The 23,067-nt window shown below is 53.8% G+C and overlaps 9 protein-coding genes across 9 annotated transcripts; 4 read left to right on the top strand and 5 right to left on the bottom strand.

Moving 5' to 3' along the window:
• Window positions 1-565: 565 nt before the first annotated feature.
• On the bottom strand, window positions 566-1,791 carry CABS01_14872 (pirin; the record flags this gene model as incomplete). The annotated part of the gene is made up of 2 exons (XM_060548210.1): window positions 566-1,347; window positions 1,455-1,791. 2 exons carry the CDS (start codon window positions 1,789-1,791, stop codon window positions 566-568), a joined length of 1,119 nt encoding a protein of 372 aa, XP_060392832.1.
• A 1,355-nt stretch (window positions 1,792-3,146) lies between these two features.
• CABS01_14871 (uncharacterized protein) lies at window positions 3,147-3,766 on the bottom strand (the record flags this gene model as incomplete). Its single annotated transcript, XM_060548209.1, has 2 exons — window positions 3,147-3,638; window positions 3,707-3,766. 2 exons carry the CDS (start codon window positions 3,764-3,766, stop codon window positions 3,147-3,149), a joined length of 552 nt encoding a protein of 183 aa, XP_060392831.1.
• Window positions 3,767-3,814: 48 nt separating this feature from the next.
• On the bottom strand, window positions 3,815-4,238 carry CABS01_14870 (uncharacterized protein; the record flags this gene model as incomplete). The annotated part of the gene is made up of 2 exons (XM_060548208.1): window positions 3,815-3,895; window positions 4,074-4,238. Coding segments are annotated over 2 exons (246 nt in total), but the record flags the coding sequence as incomplete, so codon positions are not given.
• A 96-nt stretch (window positions 4,239-4,334) lies between these two features.
• On the bottom strand, window positions 4,335-4,553 carry CABS01_14869 (uncharacterized protein; the record flags this gene model as incomplete). The annotated part of the gene is made up of 1 exon (XM_060548207.1): window positions 4,335-4,553. The coding sequence occupies one exon, from the start codon at window positions 4,551-4,553 to the stop codon at window positions 4,335-4,337; it is 219 nt and encodes a 72-aa protein (XP_060392829.1).
• A 1,478-nt stretch (window positions 4,554-6,031) lies between these two features.
• Window positions 6,032-6,379, top strand: CABS01_14868 (uncharacterized protein; the record flags this gene model as incomplete). Its single annotated transcript, XM_060548206.1, has 3 exons — window positions 6,032-6,093; window positions 6,160-6,234; window positions 6,289-6,379. 3 exons carry the CDS (start codon window positions 6,032-6,034, stop codon window positions 6,377-6,379), a joined length of 228 nt encoding a protein of 75 aa, XP_060392828.1.
• A 5,057-nt stretch (window positions 6,380-11,436) lies between these two features.
• Window positions 11,437-12,316, bottom strand: CABS01_14867 (uncharacterized protein; the record flags this gene model as incomplete). Its single annotated transcript, XM_060548205.1, has 2 exons — window positions 11,437-11,995; window positions 12,210-12,316. Coding segments are annotated over 2 exons (666 nt in total), but the record flags the coding sequence as incomplete, so codon positions are not given.
• A 2,318-nt stretch (window positions 12,317-14,634) lies between these two features.
• On the top strand, window positions 14,635-15,618 carry CABS01_14866 (uncharacterized protein; the record flags this gene model as incomplete). Its single annotated transcript, XM_060548204.1, has 2 exons — window positions 14,635-14,831; window positions 15,417-15,618. 2 exons carry the CDS (start codon window positions 14,635-14,637, stop codon window positions 15,616-15,618), a joined length of 399 nt encoding a protein of 132 aa, XP_060392826.1.
• Window positions 15,619-16,321: 703 nt separating this feature from the next.
• CABS01_14865 (DENN domain-containing protein) lies at window positions 16,322-19,105 on the top strand (the record flags this gene model as incomplete). Its single annotated transcript, XM_060548203.1, has 2 exons — window positions 16,322-16,711; window positions 16,769-19,105. 2 exons carry the CDS (start codon window positions 16,322-16,324, stop codon window positions 19,103-19,105), a joined length of 2,727 nt encoding a protein of 908 aa, XP_060392825.1.
• Window positions 19,106-21,348: 2,243 nt separating this feature from the next.
• On the top strand, window positions 21,349-22,854 carry CABS01_14864 (HIT zinc finger; the record flags this gene model as incomplete). Its single annotated transcript, XM_060548202.1, has 1 exon — window positions 21,349-22,854. The coding sequence occupies one exon, from the start codon at window positions 21,349-21,351 to the stop codon at window positions 22,852-22,854; it is 1,506 nt and encodes a 501-aa protein (XP_060392824.1).
• Between the last annotated feature and the right edge of the window lie 213 nt (window positions 22,855-23,067).

Here is a 23,067-nt window from a genome sequence, read left to right as displayed (position 1 = left end):
GTCGATTACTCTATCGGTTGGCTCGGGTATCAGTTGCGCATTCGATATAGAGGGTTCGGGGGTATTTCCACGGCGTCGTCATTAATCATGTCGGTGGATGGTGTTAGGTGTTGGGCTGGGAGGTCATCGCATTGCATGCTGCGACTCGGTTTCGTGTACCTTGCATGGGGTCCAATTCCCACCTCAAGTCCGGCGGCAGGGAAAGGGAGAGCTGGGGAACTTTATTGGTCTGTGCGTTCTTGTCCCGCTGTGAGTGACTTCTGCAGCGGCCTGTGCACTCGAGCTGCCAACGCTGCAGGGCAGCATCTCTACAACAATGGATGAATTGCAACTGTGCCAAAGTGTGATAGGACAGTGTTTGTTTTTTTGTTCTTTTGATAAGGTAGTAAAAGTTCTTTTTCCTCAATTCTATGAAATTCGTGGTATCTCATCCAACTTTCGAATGCCTGCCTCAAGATGCTGTCAGTCCAGGAAATTGCCCCTCCGCTGGATGCTAAGTATGAAAATACACGATGCCTCTAAACTACAAACCAAACACGGATAGCAGGTGCAAAATCCCATTGTCTTATTCAATCATAGACTTTCCAATTTCACTCTGCCAGCCCTCGGCCCTCTCGAACCCATTAGAGTGAGTCTGATAGTCCATGAGGGCTTGATATACCTCGGCTTTAGAGCTCAGGACAAAGGGGCCGTATTGCACGACCTCCTGGTCAAGGGGCGTCCCAGCAATAAGGACGAACCTCGCGTCCTTGTCCGCGCCGGCATCAACCTCGACGTTGACGATCTCGCCGTCCTCCTCAAAGACTACATTGTGGAATTCGTCCACCACCCTCTTCTGCGTCCCCTCGCCAAAAATGGCCTGTCCCTCGAGCGTGTACGCAAAGGCATTCCACCCCTTGGGCACCGGCTGCGCGATCCGGCCGCCGGGCTTGATCTGAACATCCAAGATCCATACGGGCGTGTACGCTAGGTCTCGCACCGAGTCAACCCCGTGGCTCTGGCCCGAGATGACCTTGACGTGGACCTTGCCGCCGTCGACGTCGACGGTGGGGATCTCCTTGGCCCGCAGATCGCGGTACCGCGGCTCGCAGGCCTTTAGGTGCTTGGGCAGGTCCACCCACAGCTGCAAACCGACGTTGGCGCTGCCGTCTGGGTTCTGCTTGGGCATCTCGGCATGCATGATGCCGCGGCCGGCCGTCATGAATTGCAGGTCGCCGGCCTCGATGGTGCCCTTGTTGCCGGCAAAGTCCTCGTGGTCGACACCGCCGTGGAGCAGGTAAGTGATTGTCTCCTGACCGCGGTGGGGGTGGTCCGGGAAGCCCGAGCCGGGGGCGATACGGAAGTGGTCTTGTAATCTCGTGTTAGCAAAGCTTAGACTCTACGTTCAAGGGACGGTCAACATGAAGGAAAATGAGCAGGCCTGGTTGGGGGTGGGGGGCTCATCAATAACTCACCAAGCATCAAAAATGGTGAAAAGTTCTTGAGCTGAGGCGTGCCGATTGAGCGACGAACGCGAGCACCAGCACCCTCAGCCTGTTCAACGGCCAAAAAGACCTTGCGGATCGCGCGAGGGACAGACATGTCGGTGGCGTAAAGGTGATGGTCTACTTGTGCTTCTTGTTGCTGCGAAGACTTGGCTTCAAGGTCGAATACGCTTCCGTTCCGAGTGTTACTCAAAGAGTTGAGAAAGTTCGTTGCTGTCGCGAATGCTGCGCTCACTATGTATTCTCGAAAGGTTACAATCGATGCGATTCCAATGATGATGGATAGCCAGAACGAGAGAGACTTCATTGATGAGGGGCGGTGATCAGGGATAATATATGTAGGCGGATCGCTTCTCAAAGATCTTGGGGATGAGAGTGAGAAGAATCAAGTGTAAGTATTCTAGAAAGGAGAAGATGAATCTATTTGACCAAGGGTCTAGCGATACGTCGGTTCTCTCCACACGGCAAATACTACTCTAGCTTCAGAAAAGGCGGCAAAGCGTACAGCAACAGCATCGTGAGGAATCGTCTTATGCGCTTCTCTGGTAAGCAACAACGCATTAGTCAATTTTACATCAGCAATGGGAAAGCACGTCTCTCACTCTCGTGGCGCGAGCTTCGCCCACCATCTCTACCGGGGTATGGTACCTAGGTACATCCTTAGCGTCTGTCTCGCCCTTCTCATCAAGTTCCTAGCCGATGATCTTTACGTCAGCAATTGACAACCAAGGGACGTGGGGACCTTCAGGAAGCTAAGGTGCTGTGCACCTACAAGTAAGGTCAGGTCGGGAAGCTGCAAACAGTTTGTTCGCTCGTCAAAGTGCTGGCCAATCACCGTGACCAATGATAGCACGCAAGAGCCGCCAATCGACAGCAAGCAACCTTCCCCAGTCGCTCTTTCTCCTCCCCAGGTCTTGCAGTGGGTTGATCTGATCGAGTGCGACTTATTGCTCTAGACTACCTTTACAGACATGAAAAATAGGACATAGAGTTTGGATTACTCTTGAATGCCCTGCACGGTAGCTACTCCGCAGCTTGTGCGTCTACGTACTCCAGGACTCAGGCCTGTGCGAGTAAGCTCCCGTGCTGGCTAGCTTCTTGGTCACCCGGTGCTGCGTCACTCGCAACAGCAAGCTTGGTCAGGGAACACAGCGTGTCTATTATAGATTTTGATTCCTATGAAAAATCCGACACCAACTCCAGCTCCAGCACAAGTTCAACCCTTCGGAAAAAGACTACAACGTCCGCCGAAAGTCAAGCCGTCTTAACCATGCCCATCAACCCTGAGGGAAGATCGGGCGCCTTGGCGGGTGCCATCAGCCACGGAGGGAATAGTCCAAGTCCGATTGGCCTTCGAAAATGAAGGGCCAGAGCGGCGCACTAGATGCCTATCTCTCTCTTCCTCCCTCGTACACCACTGATTGGAACAGACAAAGGAAATCAACATAGCACACCAAAACAGTACATGAAAAACTCTTTATCCGAGGTATAGATTCCGTTCCTTGCTGCATGTCGTAGAAGCGTTCGCCATCATGACTGCGGTCCCAGAACCTGTAAGTGGTTCAAGAATGCCGCGAAGGGAGGGAAGGGTATATGAAATAGAGGCGGGTTGAGGTAAAACGTCGGCAGGCTAGCAAGCTGTACAATCGCGAGCCGTGGCGCTTAGTTGTTGGCCTTCTCATTGACCACTTCCTTGGCCTCCTCCTTCTTGTAGTGGATGACGTCGCCAACCCAGATAATGAGTTCACTGGTGGTGATAAGGGCGGTTCCGATAAGGGCCTTGCCGTACGCAACAACGTTCTCACTGCCGACCTTCTTCTTCTGCTGGCTAAACGTCTTCAGAACGTGGTCCTTGGCTTCGACGCCAGTGCGAATGGGCAGGGCAATGATGCCCTTGGCACCGGCGTACAGCTCCTCGGTGGGCTTCTTGACGACGGGGAAGCGCTCGTCAACCTTGGTCAGGGCCTGGTCGCCGAGGTTGTCTGCCTTTTCGGCATAGGGGCGCAGGTAACCCCAAGGACGGGCGAAGTAAGGGATAAGAGGCTCGGCAAAGGTCTTGTAGGCAGAGTCGCTGTAGACCAGGGACTTCTTGCCGACAGGGTGGTTCCTGAAGGTAACGACACCGTCGTGTACTACAGGGTAATCCAGGAAGTGCTATCCAGGACGGTTAGTAAGAGATTGCGATAAGAGTCAAAATACGGTTGCATTCATTGATAACGCACCTGGAGGGCAGCCGAGGGCACGCTCGGGAGGTCACCGTTGACTTGGGCCATTTTGGGCATTTAGTAGATTGGCGAGAGTTGCGTGGGAAAGTTGAAGTTGTTGATTCGTCAAAGCGTGAAGCCCGTCGAATTCTGGTCGAGGGTTGGAGGAGGATTCGCTGCGGAGTAAGCTCGTGCGCGGGGGGGGGGGGGGGGGGGGGGGGGGGGGGGGGGTGGAGGAGGCGGGGGGGGGGGCCCGGGGGGGGGGGCGGGGGAGGGGGGGGGGGGGTTTGGGACGCAGTTATGATAAAAAAAGGAATAACGCGAGGGGGGGAGGAAAGGGGGGGGGGGGGGCGATGGGGGGGGGGTGGGGGGGGGGGGGGGGGAGCTGGCGGCTTAGGAAAGCTGCGGTTGAGGCTCCGGGATAGGGTCTCGTAGTAGATAGGGGGGGTTTGCTAGACGATTCGATATCAGAACTGATCAAGTCCAGAGCAGGGCGAAAAAGGCCAGGAGAGTGAAGCGAGTCGGGATATGTGTTGGGCGGTAGAATTGGGAGTGTAGGAAGATGGAAAGGCTTTTTGTTGTTGAAGAGGGAAGAATCAAAAGAAGGATGTATAGTAGGGAGGGAAAAGTAGTAGGTAAGTCAAAGCTAAAAGGGAGAGACAAGACGAGACGCACATGAGAGAAGCGTAGAAGGAGGAGGGCAGAAGGGGGAGTGAGTGTGAGAGGAGGAGGAGGGAAACTCACAGATAGCAGCAGAGGGTTGTCGGAGACCGAGAGGCAGCTGGTTGGATGGAGGAGAGGCGGCTGGAACGGAGAAGAGCGTGTACAGATGGGTGGTGACGAGGTTGACGCCACAGACGGGCATGGACTGAAATGAAAGTATTTATCTACGTCTTGGTCGAGACGACAGGTGAGAAGATGAGAGCACGAGAAAGAGCCCACCTCACCACGTCTTGAAGTATGGGGCTGGCCTAACCATGTTGCCTGAACCCCTTAGGATGCGAGACTAGATTGATTAGCATGTGCTTCAGACATTCACAGGTCGAATGCGAGGAAAGGGACGCCCAGGAATGCCGTGGTGGCGGGTCCGGCCCAAGTATCCCTACCAACGAGGTACATGCGCCACATGCCAGTGGGATGTCGTCTTTTTTTCTTTCTTCGTTTGGTCCCTTCTGCTGCTGCTCTGTAGCTATTATTCATGCTATCTTATGTGTTCCTCCCTACAGACTATGCCCCGCAATTTTGGGTCGCTGCTTGCTCTGGTTTTAAAGCAAGGCATTGATGCTACTGTTGAGGTGTTAAAATCGTCTATCTGCTCAATTAATGTTGTGGAGAGTTAATGACAGTTGACATGGCCAGGTAGATGTTCGTGAGGTAAGTAAGGCAAGTGAGGTAGCTGCTCAAGCCACATACATGCAATAGCACCTTGTACTGCTGACGGCAGCTTCAAAAGCACGTATCCCTGTCCGTCCCGCCCGTGGGCAGTAAAACCCGCAGGGCAGGCGCATGTGCACAAGCACCTTACATTGTCGCATTGGTCGTGTAGCTATCTCTCATTGGGAGAAACAGCTTCAGCAGCAACTCTAGCGATGGCAAGAAAAAGGACGCAGCGGTAAGGATATTTCAAGGTAGAACGGACGAATACATTTGGTAAGGCGACCGACAATCCCGTAGTATCAAACTTGTCTGTAGCTGTAGCAAGCAACAGCAGCAGCACCAACAATAGCTCGCATGCGTCCCTATCGCGACCCCGGCTTCTGACATGTGAAAGTGGTACACGAACTCTCGCCCCGCCAAATCGTGTCAAAGTGGAATGCTGGAAGGGACGGAGAGAGTCAAAAAAGAAGGCAAAAGAGGGTCTCGGCCGTGACAACTGGACAGGGCACCTTTTTATTTTATTTTCTTCGTCATGTCGATTCTACGGTCAGCAGATAGGTACACTAAACATATGATCCATCCCCATGTTCCATGGTTGAAAAATCGCGTTATGCTTAAGGGCTCCAGGAGCAGGCATGTGATCCAGTCCAAGAGACGAAACGGGTGGTAAGGCAAAGGTGAGGAGGAGGAGGAGGAGGAGCAGAAGAAGGAGGGGATAAGCTCCCACACTCGAGCAGTCCCGTCACAAACTCGCAGTCGCAGCCGCGTTCCTGAGATGCTCAAGTGCTGTGTGCCCTTCGAATTGTTGGCCAATTCGGTTGCGTCTGGATCAGACCATTGATGATTGCAGCTCTCCAACGAATGAACGGAATCGCCCCTCTCTCTCTCCCCTCTCCTTCCTTCCGGCACGGAAGACATACGCGAACGCACGGCGCTTTCCTGCATGCCGTGGACGGTCCCGTCATTATGTCATCATTGGAGTTGATGGTGCAAGCAGCAAGTCAGCAGCAAGAAGGAAGCATGGGAGGGGAGGGGAGGGGAGCTGCTCTTGCTCTTGAGGTACTCTAAGGTGAGTAGTCGACCACCTACCATAGGTACGGAGAACTGCCACACCGAAAGGGAGACGGGAGAGGAAAGAAGCGCCCGGTCAACAAGTCGCTGCTCAACACGTATGCGTGCCTTATCTGACAGTTTGCCGGAGCACCCGCTGATCTGTGTCCTCGCGGACGGGTTACTTCCACCCACCACCTCTACACTCGTGTCCAGTCTGTGAGTTGCGGCTTGCTGGATCATGGACGACATGAGGCGCTTTGAATGACATCTGCCTCGAGCTGTCATGCATTGATTATTCAGTCATTCATTTCTGCAGAAGCGGTGGTTCGTTCGGAGGATGATCTCCGCCGTAACTATTCTCGTTCCCCTTTCCTACCTCTTGATACAGTACTCTTGTCTCCTTAACCTCACTTTCCCCTGCTTCGCGAACACGACGTACGGATAGGTATACCATCTCAAGTATCAAGAAGGCGCAAGAGACCCCCAAGTTCCTCCCGCAACCCAATTGGCCATGCGCCCACCCCGGCTTATCGCTTCACATCACCCCAAACTTTATCACGGGGAGATCCCAAGCCAACGGCTGGCGCTCGTCCTGCACCACCACGCCCTAGGCCCAAATAGCGGGACACAGCAAGCCAAATTGGAGGACGAAGCTTTGCACTCTTCTTCACCTCTCGGGGCTCTTGTTGCTTTCTCCTCATCCAAAAATCCCTCCGTCGCGTACCGACTAGCCCAAGGTACCTGACCTTGCGCTAGCCTTGTGGCAGACGCTTGGATGCGATGCTATGCGGTCCGGTCTTCAGCCCACTCGAGCTTGTGTGAGGTGGACCGTGGGAGGGGGAGGCCCGGGAGGGGCCTCTCTGCGCCTCCCATCTTGCATTCCGTTGCTTGTGAAGCTCCTCGTCCTGGCGCTGTTTTCTCCTACGGAATCTACATTGGCTGTCTTCGTAATGCTGGATGACGCCGTCGCTGCTCTCCCAGAAATTAGATATAACTTGACCCGTGACACACCACTAAGTACGCCAGTCACCCTTCCCAATCTCCAATTTTGTTCCGTGAAGCTATGGCCTCTATTATCTCTTGATGAGCACAGAAGCTAGGTACTCAATCACTCAAACCCGTCAGACGAAATTCGCCTCTCGGAACTCGGGCTGTGGCCATCCTTTCCTAGACACGCTGCCGCGGCTCTCATCGCCGGCCATACCGTCTTCGTCCAGCTTGGCCGGGTGAACAATCAATTGGCACCTCGGAAGCCAAGCATTGAGGACGACGTGAATCCACCTATCTGTACGCCGTCGCCACTTTCAGTCGGTCTCTTCTCTCACTTGACTGGCCATCGACGCGACGACCCGTTTCTCGTCTTCCCACTATAAGCAATACTCGGCCGTTTTCTACTCCTATCCGTCAAAGATAAACCTGAAAATTATCGGATAATTTGGATGAGGGGGGGGGGGGGGGGGAGGCGGCGAACCTTCCCTGTACCCTGATAGCGTTCTCTCAATTGTCTCCACCTGCACCAGCCACATGTGCCCACATTCACATGTCAAGCAATGTCTCGCCTACCTGCAGGGACAACCTCAACGTTGAGAGCTCTTGCGTCGCATTCTGCATGACAGTGAGAAGTGACGTGAACACCTGCGGCACCTTTTTCGCCAGTATGAGAAGCTATAGATGCTGGTAGGAACTGACGAAAGGTCGGATGACGCGGGAGCAAAAGGCATTGTTTTGGCTTTCGTGTTCTGCTGTCATGTTTTGCAGTCCTCTTCGAATTCGTCATTCTGTAAGTCTGCGACAAATCGTCATAATCCTGAGGCGCGAATGCGCTCCCAACGTCACGGGCTAGTCTTTCAGGAGAGACATAACATCAAAGGTGTGCAGAGGCGGGAGGGAGCACTCACCTCCCGTCCCATCCATCCCTTGCGAAGGCGAGTAGGCATCCGTACACACACACGCTTTCCTCCCACAGATGTTGGACGGGTGTGGATGCCCCTGCATCTTGCGTGGGAACTCAGCATTTTGGAAGTGTGCCATCCACCTCAGTTGTTGGAAGGAACGCTTCCTTCTGCAACGTAAGTGGGAAAAGAAGAAGAAAAAAGAGGACCAGTTCGCCACCTCACCCGATGGGAATGCGGCACTTCGCAAGTCTTGGCTGGGCTCGTCGGCCTTGACTTTGCTTTGCATAGCCGAAGGGCCTCTTGACCGCTCCGGCTGACTGGCAAGCGCGAAATTGCGGCGGTCCAATATTGTTGATCTCGATGCTCGGACTCGGGTCCCGGGAAAAGAGGGGGCAAGATCCGAAGGCTCCGATTTGTATGCAGAATACGGCCCCATAATATCTCCGCATCCGATCCGTCATGGCCGGGGATGGGAGGAGGGAATTCTGGTGTTGGACTTGCGCTGGAAGCTGGCTTCATAATAATTCGACAGAAGCCATTGTGTTCCATAGGATACCTGCAACGTGTTTGAGCTCCGGCTACTGCTTCATGGAATATGATCCGAGCCAAAGGTTGGCGGGTACGGTACGTCCAATGGCACCGAAACTGGGAAAAGTTGACCGATCTGGTTTTTGGGAAGATTCGCCTGATGAATTTGAAACTTCCGTACGACACTGGACGAGGGTGGTTTTGTTGATGAATCAATTCCTAGAGGCGGCCTTGTAATGGTTGACTTCTTTGAATCTTTTCCTTGACAAAGAAAATAGAGGCGCCACAAATAGGTGGCCAAAGTGGCCTCATCAAGCTCCACGAGCTTCGCAAGCTTCGTCAACTAGAGGCCTTTCAACCAGAAGTTTGATCAGACTCGTGCCGCTACAGATGAAATCCCCTACCAATACCCGCTAGTGTCGTCGGTAAGTGGAATCAAAACGGCTTTGCCCGAAGAAAAACAATAGAATAATTCCTCGTCTCCGAGAATGACTCGATGATGCAAAGAGCCGGTTGCTCAGGTTCATTGTTTCGAAACATGAGTCTAGATCTTTTGCCCAGGGCCAGCTCGTGGACTCGACCACTCCCACCACGGAGCGTCCGTGGCTAGCAATGATGCCGTAGCCCCGTCGTTGAACCTTCCTAGACCAGCATAGCAAACCGTCTTGCCTTGGAATAGCATCGCGCCGTCCTCCCGGCCCACGAGTCTCGCCCCGTGTCGATCGCGCGGCTCGGCTGGCTGGGAAAGACGGTTGCCAAGCCTGGTAGAAACTCGCGGACAAGGCACGGGTTCGGTATCTTGCGGAGACAGAATTCATGCTCCTACGGTAGGCCGTTTGGTCGCAAGTGCTAGTGCCCTCTCGGCATATTGTTGGTGCCTGTTGGTGCCTGTTGGGTTGGTTTGATATCGTCAACATCCGAAGCTTGAGCCAGCGAAGGCTCTACGTCGAGTCACGAAGCATAGTTGGACTTTGGCCGGGGATCCCGATATTGCAACACGATGTGATGTTGACAAAGGCTTCCGCAGGTGATAGATCACCAGCAATCGAAAAGGCCAAGAATCCGCGCAGCGTGGGAGTCTCAGAGATGACTCATGGCCCATGGGATACTCGCCCGAGGACAACGGGGGGTACTCGAACGAACGAAGGCTCTTCGTCGAGAAACGAACCGGATTTTTTGGGGCTCCTGGCAGCAGTCAGTATTGATTTCCAAACACCTCAGGACGAACTCGTCGCACGGTCTGTTCGGGAGATACGAAATGCTGACCTTGACTGTCAAGGTTTAAGTGAACCACCTCTTATCACCTTTTCAAAGAAATGACGGCTCACAGCTTCGAGGGACAGTGCGCCAAGACCTCATTTATCATGGGCTGAGGTACTTCGTATTGAGCGGTTAGCAAGGCTTGGGCATATCGTCCATCTGTCCATGCTACCGGGGCTACCGGGAAGGGCGTGACCGTTGAAATAAGTTTCATTGTGATCAAATTGTCACATACGTAGTATACTCGAGGAACTCGAGCTGCAAATGAAATTGCGCAGACGAGAACCATGCTGCCTATCGCTGACTACATCACAGTCACATTTCAGGATCAAGGCGTTGTAATGGCCTTGAGCTCTGAGGTTCTCGGCAGCAAGTCTCTCTCTAATCTTGTTTTACCGCGTTTGGGCCTTTTCCCTCTTTCTTTTTCTTCCCTTCTCTCGTTTGACGAAGTGACGGCACAATCGGGTAGGTACGTACCGAAAAGACCAGGGTTTCTCATCAATAACGGTGTCAGAGCCAGGGATGCGGATGGAGACTTTGACCTAATACCACTTTCACGGTCGGTGTTTGCAGCCTGCAGGAGGACTAAGTGGATTTGGGTAGGGTGTTTGCCCACATGCGGACTTTGGATCAAAGAGATCGAAACCAGCCTCAGATAGATAGAAGACGGGGATCGCCCGAGAGCCCGCTGTCGAATATTCAGCAAGATGGGGAGCTGGCAGTCTGGAACTGCCCCGTTGCTGTTGCTGTATGTAACTGACCCTCAGTGAATCAGTGCGGTGCGTATGTACGAGATAAGACAGCGATCAGGGCCTCGGGACTCGTGCTCAGATCACGACCAGGTCCAGGTCGGTTCTTCGGTGGAGCGCGCAGCTGACAAGTGCAAATTGATCTAGAGCTGGGTGGTACCAACAAGTTGCAACTGCAAGAAGAGAGCTGGGGCCACCAACAGTGAAAGACAAAGAGTACGGAGTAGTGGAAGTCTTCTTTCTCAAAAAAGATTCACAATCCATCCCCCCTTCTTTGGACGTTCTCCCAGCCTCTAGGACTGTAAGCACCAAAGTCTCCGCCGTATAGCCAGGTAAAGTCGGAGCAACATGGAACTGGACCTGTCTCCGGCCCGTGGGGGACCATCGTTCGGGTTACAGATCCACGGCTTGCGTTTTATGCGGGCCATTAATACAGGTAGCCAGGCCTTAACACGGACGAGATATCTAAAGTCGCTGAGTGCTCCGGCCCCGAAGGAGCCAGCCAGGTTCGTGCCAGCGTCACCCAAACTGCCAGATTCTCCTGGTATCCAGAGCGGCGGGTCAAAGCGCCCTGATGGATGTGGCGCTTTTCAGACAATGGCGGTAGTGCAAGTCGGGCCGCGTCTGCTGTAAATGACAGGCGGAGTTCGAGGCTTCAGGACAATTGGACGGCTTATTCGAACGATGATGCGTATGGCTGGCTTTGGTGGATAAGCGGGCACCTCCAGTTCCAGGCCACGGGAGACAGATTGACGTGCTGAGCTTCTGGAAGTGAAGGAGCAGATTTCAATATATCTGGTACATTTAGATAAGTAAGCATACATCCATGGGTTCGAGGAAGCAAACCCCGCCCACCAACAGACAGCAGTTGGTAAATTGGTACATACTAGTCCTTTTTAGTTTGTCTCTCTGGAGAGATCCCGACGGGTGCTTGCGGTCCATCAAAGACCTTGTTTAAATAGAGTGAGCAGCTCCCACTTTCGCAAAGATTGTACGCCATTTGTTGATGAGGCCCATTCGTTAGCGCGGCTGGCGCTTCGTTGATGTCCGGCGACAGAGTGTATGGATACTTTGCAGGCTGCACTGACAATCTCATGCCAAGCACCAACAGCTTTGCCTCCACCAGGCGGAAGCCATAGGTAATTAGATCGCCGTTCATGTATCCGTAGACCAAGGCAGCATCGGGCTGGGTCGCGGGGCTTTCGGCGTGTTCTGCTTCTTCTGCCCTCTGTCGTGACCCATTTCCCGTAGCCTCCAGTCGTTCCGCAACCCGGCCTACTTGATTTGAGATCTTTTTTCTCCGTCGCGGAACCAAGGAGGCCCCTGATAGAAGAAAATGCGAAGCCGCCACAGATGAATCGCGTCGCGGAAGATACTGAACAGAGACTTGGTGCCATGAGACCAAGTCCCCGCCCCGGCAAACCGCCCACTTCGGCCCCCGGGGCCTAGCGTGGACGCCATGATTTCCTCGCACTATACGCCTGCTAAGGCCCGATGGCTCGCAGCTGGCTGACAGGCGTAGCGCTTGTGCTAGAGTATGTGCGACAGCTATCGCTAACACAGTGATAGTGAAAAATGTCAGTATTCTTATATCAAGGGCCGCGTCTTGCTGGCACAACAGTGCAGCAACCCATACGGATCTGTCCCCTCGTCAAACACTCAAGCCTCTGTTTGTGTGGGATGTGCTGCAGGTGCGTCGATCTGGGTTCGTTGGTCGTGGACACCCCTTCAGCCAACCAGCCGAGGAGCGACCAGGAGCTGTCGAGTTATCCCGTCCCAGACTCCAGGGACGACCCGTGCAAGGAGAGCGTGTCTTGGGGGGATCAGAGATGGGGCTTGAGCGCTTCGGCAGATGATCTTTCTTGAGCTTGAATTCGTCATCCATCTGGAGAAGGCCCCTTGAGGGTTGCATTTTGTGCGCGTTATTTTGCAGGATGGCTGGCACGGCTGGAACAGTGGAAAGTTGGTATGTACGCCGCACGTTGGGTAACTTGGGTTCTCACGCCCGCTCGGATGCCTTTTCCCTCGGTGATTTACGTTTGCGCTGGAGTGCCATCGAAAGTGCTGTATGGAGACGGGTCAAAGTCATGATTCGTTGTCGGAGGACATGGCACATGGTAACACCGTAACATGGACCTTCGTGTCGGAAGGTCTGCCCAGCATGCTATGCGTGGAATTGCATAATCGTATCGAGCTGATGTTTAATGATCTCCCTGGCCAAAGAACAGGCGGATCAGCAGAGTGCTATTCCGTCCAAACTTTTGAGGCGTTCCTACCATAAAAAAAAATTACCGTATCGCCGGTCCGTCCACCAAGTACTTCGTACGACACACCCCATTCGCTCGTCAGGCGAAAAGAAAGTATCTGTGAGCGGCGCGCCGGAGTACAGACGAGGGCGAAAGTGGGCGCCGCCCCAAGAAGAGCGAGACGTGAAGGGTTTGGCGGACGGTAAGACGATGCCAGCACTGACAAAGAGGCTTCAGACCGGGGACGACAATCGCGACCCAAAGCAGGTAGCTGTCATCGTTTTAGGCCCAATAAACCAGGGAACTGGTGTAGTCGCCAATCATCCCGTGGGACTGTGGTGAGGAAGAGGCGACAGAATTTCCAAACGAGGCTTGCCAATTTCTTTCGAGAGCAGTTGGTACTGAGCGGCGCCAGCTGTGACTGTCATTGGCTGTAAATCGTCAGTCTCCACCAGCCAAAGGTGGGGATCCAATATTAGGAGAACGACCAAGAAGGTCCAGATTTTGGCAAGGGTCTTTCTGGATTTGACCGGGGGTTTCTCCCTCATCCACTTCTTCTTTGGAAGGAGAGGCCCGTGCGTGTGATGGATGGGACCTGACGAGAATATGCCTTACTCTGTACATACGGAGTACAGCAGAAGAAGACTGTCAAAAAGAGAATGATGAAAGTACCTTTGGCCACGACTCTTCAGTCATCGAGGGGATTGGGGCGAATGAACACCAAAGGATGGAAGGGAAAGAAGGGAGAAAAACGAGGGAAAGAGATTGAAGCCGCTAACGCGGCGCCGCATGACGCTAGTATTTCACAAGTGCACGCTAGCTCCTCACATCTTCGCGGGCTCCCACGAGTCGACTTGAATCTCTGGAGGAGTCAAGGAGTCTAGGTCGCCGCTACAACTGCAGCTTCTGCTGAGAGGCTTGACGGCTTGCAATCCCCGGAGCCAACGGGAACGGCAGAGAACAAAGACACGACTCGACGGCTCTCTGGCCGGTGTCGAGTGTCAGATGGAAATGGAAAAAAAAAAAATTAGCTCTTTGCTTCTGCCGATTGGGCTGAACTTGTGAAGCGACTGATTCGACCGACCATCGGATCGTTTTGAGGGGCTTACTTACTGCACGAATTGCAGTAGTTTGGAATTTGGGGTTCTTTGCTGCTGTTGCTGCTATTTACAAAAGTAACAAAAGTAAGTAGCGCCTCAATAGATAGCAAATTGCCCGAAGCGGCTTTGTTTCGTTTTGTCTTTTATTGTCTTCCTTTAACCGCTCGTTCCAACGGTTCTTCTGTCTGAGATGCCCGAATCACGCTTGGCTCTTTTGGGGCTTGGTTGGTATCCGTAAGTACTGATGGGATGAGTTCGTCTTGCTTTCCCCTGTTCCAGCTGCCATGTGTCGCGTTTGCCACTTTCATATCGAGGTTAATGTCACGCTTTCAGTGAGAATCGGTATTTGGAAGCCGAATAAGCTATTGGAAGCTCTAACTGGACTTGCTTGGCTTTTGTCGATCGACTGGACTGGTTCGTTTCCTCGTCGCGGCGCATAGCGGAGCCGGTACGGAGTAATGTCTCACTCAGTACACAAAGGAAATACATAGTAGAGAAAGAGAGAGAAACGGTTTTCCACGTCAGGGTCCTCTTATTGTCTGGAGTTTTGAACTGGCCCTTAGCTTGGGCAAGCATCGGCTTCACTTGTCATCCTCTACCGACCTCGATACAATCCTGTATCCGTAGCCGTCCTGCGTATCTGTCTGTACCTTGGGTCACGAATAGTGCGAGTGCGAGTGAGTGAGGTGAGCCAGGTAGCGCTGTCCAATTCCAAACACCAGGAGCCCAAGGTGCCGTATGGAAGAGTATCATGCCATGCCCGCCTCCAGCCCGAAATGTAACAGCAGCAACTGCAAGAGTCAAACCCCCGGAACAGTCCCCATTGCCAGAGCCACGCCGCCATGGAGCAACTTCAATTTGACGACCCGTGAAGCTGCCGTCTCCATCTGGCGCGTGGTTGGCGTGCCCATCACAATGCCCCTCTTGTTCCCAACGTCAGCAGTAACAGCCCTCAGAATGTATAATGGGCGGTACTTGGTCTGTACCTTGCAGATATCAAGTTGGAGCCTTCCTTCCATGAAAGTTGAGCAAATGGTGTGACCCCTGTCCGCGTGTTCCTGAACCCCACCTCACCTTATCCCCTGTCGAACAGTGGTACCGCAACACTGCGCTGCATGCCCCCTTGCACACCCGTCCTCTGCCCCATCTGTGTCCCGCCTGTACCTGCGAACGGCTGTTCTCCGTGCTTCTCTCCCCTCACAGTGCTCCCTGATCACCTCTTCTACACAGTAAGGTACCTGAGGTAGTTGTGGCTTCATGTCCCGGCAGGCAACTCACTCAGGCTAGCACTACCTATATTATTACTGCTCCCTTAGGTTTCCTTGCTGAGTTGGGGCCCCGTGGTTTCTACTGTAAGGTAAGGTACCTATCCGTATGGATACGGAGTACTCGTCAAATTCTGCGGTTGGTTGTAGTGAGCTCCCTAAGGACTCGGCATGGCAAGGTATCTGCCCACGCTGTTCTGCCTTGAGATGCGCTAAGAATACCGGCCAAGGTATATCATTGGAACCTGCATCTAGGAACCTGACTACTGCGTACGCTGCTGCACGTTGGCTGCAGACCTTAATTCCCCGTCCCCCGGCCTGCTGCTCTCAATGGAAAGTCGCTGCTACATCTCTTGGCCTGCCCGCCCGTGTTTCTGTCCTCGCCCCTGTCTCTGCCCATCTCTTCTCTGCCTGCTCCCCGCCGTACGCACACACGGCCACACAGTTTGTCCTCTGACCTGCCGTGCCTGTGCCTGTGCCTGCCTTTACACTAAAGGTGGACACTCCGTACTGCTGCTGCTCGACCGTACACTTCCCTTTCCAGCTTCGCGTCGGGTGCTTGGTCCCCCTTTCGCTTCATCTTAGCTCGCCCGCCAGTGGCACACCCTCGTTTTCTCGCCATCTGCCTCTTGTTTCTCCCACACACCCTCTCCTTCGCCCTCACTTCTCCCCCCTCCCCGTCCTCCTATTCAAACACCCCCCCTGGACACCACTCTCCCCTTTTACCTCAGCTGGAACTGCCTCTTCTTGCCTCGTCTCCGATTTCTTTCCCTTCCTCCCTCTCTCCTTTCTTGTTTCTTCTCTCCCCACCTGTCACCGAGCAGTCAGTCAGTCAGTCAACCAAGCAGTCTGTGCTAGAGCCTCAACTTTCGCTCAACCAGACCAGACAATTCAAGTTGCTCCTTGAGGCTCCTTCGAATGGCGCCTTTTTGAGCAACTCCTTCGACCGACGACTCCTTGACGAGAGCTTGCTCTCTGGATAGCTTCCTTGCCGTCTTTGATTCATCCAATCAAGCCAGGCCCTTTTCCTTCGACACGCTGGTCAGCTCGTGTGTGGCCCGGATCATTAACCACCTCGTCACCTTCTCCTTCGCTCTCACGTCCACCTATATAACTTCAAGATAACTTTTCTTTCTTAACGACGACTAATAACCGACGAAATGGCGCCTTCGCTGAACGCACACTCGTCCTTCACCCGGCCCCGGACCGGCGACCGCGATGGTCGACCTACCACCCGTGATCAGGGAGACAACAACCTCATTATCCCGAGCCGTACTTCCTCCCTTCACTCGCGCATCACCCAGCCGATTCCCTCGACCTTGAATGCGAAGCCCCAGCAGCGCACCCCAAAGACGCTTACTCACGCCTACATGGTATGCGGTGTTGGCAGAGAACCTTCGCAATGGGTCAAGGCCCCAGCCCCTGCACAGGGCAAGATTGGCCACATGAAGGGCGCTGTTGGTCAATTCTGGCTGCCCGAGATTCTTGGAAGCAGCCCGAGGTTGGAGCAAGACAACGAGATCGCCAGGTCGTTGCACGCTGCCATGCGGGTTAGTGGCTGTCTGCCATAAGTTTTGTCTAGAGTTTGAGTGGCTGACATTTTACAGGCTTGCTTTCCCCACGACGTTGAGATCTGCACTGGCCGCAGCCAGCCTCACTGCGTCCACCATGCCTTCGTTCTACAGCAAGACTCGTCCCACACTTTGTATGGAATCTGTCTTCGCGTATGGTCGCGAGCCGACGAGAAGAGGGCCGAGACAATTCGGGATCTGCGTAAAAGAACTGAACCAGACTATTACGACAACCCCGATGAGACTTACTGGATTCCCTACTGCTTGTCATTCCTGTCTCGGTACCCGCTGTACAACCTTCTTGGAGACTACTTGCGAGGCATGTGGATCCACTGGAACAAGGCTACTAACTTGTTCCACGCCGAGGAGGTCTCGCGCATTCTCAGCTTTCCAGCTCCGAGACTCAACGACTTGGTTCGCATTGACATGAAAGATTATGCTCTTTGCTACCAATTCCCCTCGTCGCCTACTGGCTTCCAGAACTTCGCCATGTGGCCACTGTTCTGCTGCTTGTCCATCCCCAACATTGTGGGTGTCGTTGAGGCCGCCATTTCACCAACTCGTCGCATCATCTTTGTCAGTCACTACCCGGCCATGCTCACCATGGCTGCAGAGACTGTTAGATACTGCGTTCGCGTCTACGAATGGAGTGGCCTCTATGTCCCAGTTGTGCATGCTCGCCATGCCAAGGATTTAGTTCAGGAGCCCGGTCCATATATCCTCGGTGTCACGGCCGAGTGCCGCTCCTTGTTCACCGCGCCAACGGATGCTCTGGTTGTTGACCTCGACCGCAACTTCGTTCTCACTTCCAGCCCCCCGACCGCACTCAACCCCAGCCAGCGTAACAAGTTCGTCACCCGCCTGACACAGTCTCTCAACGGAGATGTGACTCCCTCCGGCGTTCCCCCTCATCTCCGCTCCGCTTACGGTGGCGGCAAGCTCGTCCCCGCCGGCCAGATCATTGTTATGCGTGGAGAAGTCGAGTCCATCCAAGATCCCGAATGGTGGAACCAGGATACTGTTATGGCCGTCATGGATCATGTCTGCGAGAAGATGGGCCGCAACACGGGCATCAAGGCTGTCTTTGGTGGCTCCGTCAAGAAGCCCTTGATGACCAAGGTCTCGATGAGACATCTCAACGAGATTGTCCGCGAGAGAAACCAGTACTCCCGTGATGCTCTCGAGGCTTGGCAGGACTTCATCAACCTGAAGGGCCGCATGGATACCGAGCTCAACAAGGTCACAAAACGCAACAACTATCTCAACGAGGAGCTGGAGAGCTGGAAGCAGCAGTTCCTTAAGTTCCAGGCATTTGCTGAACAGCTCACCAAGGAGACCCAGGATCTCAAGGCCAAGATCGAAACTCACAAGAGGGAGAACAGACGCCTTGCAGGTCTCATTGATCAGCAGAAGGATGACAACGGTCGTCTCAATGTCCGTCTCGGTGCTACTGAGAAGCAGCGTGATGACGCTCTCGAAGCATTGGTCCTCCAACAGGAGATCGCCGAGGAACTCGAGCGCGAGCGTAAGCGGAACAAGAAGGAGCTTGCTGCTCTTCAGCACACCAACGTCACCATCCTCAGACAGCGTGACGAGGCTCGCCGTGTTGTGCTGCATCTGCGCAGCTTGATTGGCGGCCAGAGCCATCACATGGAGCATCTGGTTCAATCTCTGACCAAGCCCGATGACTTGGCGCACGAAATCGAGGAAGGCTTCGAGCCAGAGATGGGTGAGGATGGCATCACTCCCAGAGAAGCCGACGTCAACCAGGCCCGCCTCCTCTCTGCCGCCGCTGAGGCGAACAAGAGGCTCTCCACTTCGAGCTTCAAGGATGTGGCCGATCGCCACCTCAAGGACAAGACTGATGCCATCGCGCACATTATTAGAAACATTGCCGAGCAATGCCAGGCTGCCGTTGAGGGCCTGCAGTTGGCCCAAGACGCCGACTTTGATGAGCGCTCTGCTAGCGCGGCACGCCTTCGCGCCCAGCGCCGTCGCAGCAACCTCTCCGCCACCCACAGCGATGACGGTCACGAGACTCAGTCAAACGCAACATCTGACATGGGCGAAGATAGCCTCCTTCACCCTGCTTCTGGTCGGATATCCAGCATCCCCCCCACCCCGGACCTGGTCCCCAACCGGAGTAGCACAGCGATGTCCTTCGCTTCCAGCGCTGCAACTCCCGAGCGCTCAAGTCAGCAGTATATGATCCATCAGGACATCCCTACCAAGATTGTTGAGGATGATGAGGACTTCGAGGAGGATCGCAGCGAGTCCGAGACGATGCCTCAGCAGACCGTCGGTAAGCACACCGACAGCCTGATCCACCGTCCGTCTGGAGCACGCATCAGCGCTCTTGGCGGTACCCGCTGAAGAACTATCTTTGGCGGTTTTGATTTACTCTATTCGGAGTAACAAGCGGCTAAAGAGAATTTACTTTCTCTCTCTTTGCCGATGGGGAGGACGATTTACCGACATTGTGCATACACTTTTTTACCTGATACCTTTTTGCACCTGTGTGGTCGTGGACAAAATTTCGTTGTGTCCGGCGTTTGCAATTTTCATATTCCTGTCTTTCTCAAGAGACGAATGTTTTGGCTTTTTTTTTTCTTCCTGTGAAAGCTGAACAGGGCTCGCTGGTGTCCGGATTGGATGTTATCACGATTTTTATATCATTTGTATCCCAAGGGAGGAGCCTTCTGCTTAGTTCAATTCATGTCCCTCCTTATTATCTAGTACCCACAATCCGAATCCAGCGAGAGTTGAAGGAAACTACCGTTTCAAGTATGAATGCGCGTGATGTCAATGAGTATACTGAGTGGACTGAATTACCTCGCGATCTGACAGGTATACCTTGTCCTGTGACCCAATATCTATCATGTTTTAATTCCCAAGCCAAAGGGCGTGGGTGTCTTTTCGGGCTGAAGGGTACGACAACGGCGAAATATGCGAGTTTTGATATCATCGCAGTTTCAGAGGAGGCTGTTTAGCTCCCTCACCCTGCTGAAGCCCTCGTCTGAGTGATACTTGAAGACCTATGTTGGCTTGCACGTACTTAGGAGGGTCCGTCTTGCTCACATCGACCCAGACGGTATCCTGTTGCGCTCCGCTGGTACTGCGATTACTACCAACGAACTCACAATGATGTGATAATAGAGAAGATATTGAAAAGACTGACGACGACTGATATGTCGCTTTGAAGTGCTCAGGAGACTAATTTGATGTTGTATCCACACTAATGATCTAAGTCAGAGACATTGAGGCCGTAACAGTGTGTTTGCCTAGAAGGCGTTGAAAGATAACGGATCTTTGAAAGGCCCCTACTATTCAGCACATCAATGCGTCACATGAAGTGACGGATCAATTGGAACGTGATGACTTGGGGAAACGTGATGGCGTTCGCGAGTTCACCCAGCTGGCGGTAGCAGATTCATGCCGACTACCAAGCACCTGTACAAGCCAACTTTAATGGTCACTCCGAACAGAATAGCAAGAAAATGGCAGAGATACTGGCTATGGTCTTAGACTTCGTCTGGCCCTGCCAATCAAGACTGGGCTTCGTCAGGCAACTTCACAGTTGCGCAAGTCGCGCCAACTGCTTTGGAGACATGGCAGCACTTCCATTGGATGTAGCCTGTTTCTCGCAAATACAACCAGCTGGGATAAGAAGTGATTACTCTATAGCAGGGAGGTGAAATACCTCAACGATAGCCGGTCAGCCCGCGCTTTCTCTACTTTCGCTTCATCGTTGCGCTCGTCCACATCATGGACAGCAAAAAGGCCGGCTGGCAGGAGGTGTGGTAGACACACGTCCATTAGGTCCCATGCTCAGCCTCATCAGCCTACATGGGAAGAAGTCTGATCATCGCCATATAGACATACCCCGGCGCAGGCTCATCTGACTTTTGTGGACTCTTGACTAGACGGGCATGGCTATGAAGTCTTGCGGGTGATACAAAATACCCCTGAGGAAATGAGAGAGTGTTGCCCTAATTTTCCTTCCACAATATCATGCTCAAGTCAACACCCCTTTCATCTATCGTGTAAAGGCCTTCCTCTCTCATCAGGTGAGTGACGCCCATATTCGCTTGGGGCAGTAGCTATTTTCTTTCGAGAACGAACCCGTCCGACTGAAGTACTGGAGTTGCCTACGGAGAGTGGGCCCGATTCCGACAACAATCCCACAGTATCATAGAGCGGGGTAAGACAGAGAAGACAGCCGTTTCTTCCATCAATAGTACAGTCATCTCTAACATGAAAGTTTCACGATTTTCGAGTACTGGCGAACCCTGGCTCTATTGAAATGTCTTGATGCGACCTTGGGTATCGGTGCAACGGTGCCGGAAGATGTATTTCGCCGGCAATGTGACGTCTAGGTGGATACAGATCCTCTAACACCGCTAAGCTAGCGATAAGCTAGCGATAACAGAAAAAGTTCCTGGACCGAGTCTGCGTACTGGGTTTGGACATCCTCTTCAGCATTACAAGCCCGTCACGACCTCCCAGATAGCAATTGAGCTATGACTTCACACTCTCTAGTGTATTAGTTCAATTCTTGATTTCGGCTGTATCTATTGTCTATTTCCACAACCGCCAATACGCACACGAAAGCGGCTATGGCCGACCCCCTCCTCACAAGCCTTTGCGCAATCTGCCACATCGAGCCCCCCAAATACAAGTGCCCGCGATGCACCCTCCAAACCTGCTCCCTGACCTGCACGAAGCGCCACAAGTCCTGGTCCCAGTGTAACGGCATTCGCGACGCGACGGCCTACATCCCGCCCTCGAAGCTAAAGACCGCCGCGGGCGTCGACCACGACTTCAACTTTCTTTCAGGCATCGAGCGCGCCGTCCAGCGTTCCGAAAAGGAGATTATCGAGGAGCGGCACCTCCTGAAACCCGAGGACCTGCGGCCGGTCGAGGTGCGCAGCGTGCAGTGGAAGACGGGCCGCGATGGGCGCAAGAAGAGAGTCATGGTCACCGAGGTCCTGCGGGGGGACAGCGGCACAGGAGGCGCGCGGTACGAGGCGCTCTCCAGCATACCCTTCAAGAAGAGGTTGGCTACTTTTGGGATCCTACTGAAGCGTGCGCCGGTGGGAATGGTTAGACAGAAGGAGAACGGGACCAACTTCAGCAAAGCCTCTGGCAGAATCAATTGGCAGATTGAATGGCTTCTCACTTCGTCCACAGACACAAAGACACCATCACAACAGCAGGAGAGCGTGGGGAACACCGATACAACAACGATAAAGAGGGTACTAGCAAAGGCACTTGACGACGTGCCACTTTACAAGGCCTTCGTCACGGGGCAGAAATTGTTCAACGACGAGCAGACCAGAAAGGAACAGCAACGACAGCAACCACCAGACGACGACGACGACGAGACTCAGGAAGCCAATACTCACATCGGCGGCCCCGGCCGAAACAAGAAGCGCCGCAAGAACCAACACAAACCAGGCCAGTCCATTGCCACGGCCCAAGACACGGAGACGGGAGCCTGGCACCCCGGCCGATTCTTCATGCAGTCCACTCCGCGCAGTACCTGGGCTTCTCACACCGGCGTCCAGCCATTCACGGGCACAACGGAGGAGGAAGAGGCGCAAAAGACGAGGTACAGGTTCTACGTCGCGGGTACGACCTCCGCGGCGACGGCAGCCACGGGCAAGACGGTCGTCCACCCTGTGGAGGCAACGACGCCCCTCGGCGAGGCCCTGCGCGACATGACGGTGCCGGAGTTCCCTACAATCTACGTAGTTGAAGCTGGAGCGGCCCTACCGGCGACCTTACTCCCGGAACCGAAGCCGATGCGCCTCATTCCCAAACGGAAGCACGAGAGCAACGGTAGAAGGGCAGACGGCGGCGGCAAGGCCAAGAGACTTCGCAAGAACCTGGAAGATGGCGAGCTGCCGAGTGACGGGGACGACAGTGGTGGTGACCTTGCCGACGCCGACGTCGATAGGTTCGCGGCCGCCGTCGACCAGATCATTGCCGAGCAAAGTCTGGGCGAGGAAGAAGACGAAAGCACAACGAGTAGCTCCGGCTCATCGGATTCGGAGAGCGATGAAGGGGTCAGCGCCAGTCTCGCTGCCAAGTTGGCACTGTTGAAGAAGAGAGCGGCGTGAGATGGACCATTGTACAATATCACCTTATACGTAGAAGACCATGATACCCTCGAGGCCCTGCATATAGCCTTTGTACATCAATGACGTGCGCGCAACGTTGCTCTCTACCTGCCTGCCAAGAAAGCAACGGGCAGACATAGGCAGCAGGTGGGCCCTGTCTAATAGTTCGCCCTTAGTCTCATCGCATAGACATATAAGTCTCCCACGACATCT

The sequence above is a fragment of the Colletotrichum abscissum genome, assembly GCF_030869225.1.
Source record: "Colletotrichum abscissum strain IMI 504890 chromosome Unknown Scaffold_59.1, whole genome shotgun sequence".
Taxonomy (NCBI): Eukaryota; Fungi; Ascomycota; class Sordariomycetes; order Glomerellales; family Glomerellaceae; genus Colletotrichum; species Colletotrichum abscissum.
Note: the sequence above shows the minus strand (reverse complement) of the source record. Positions and strands in the feature narration are given on the sequence as shown.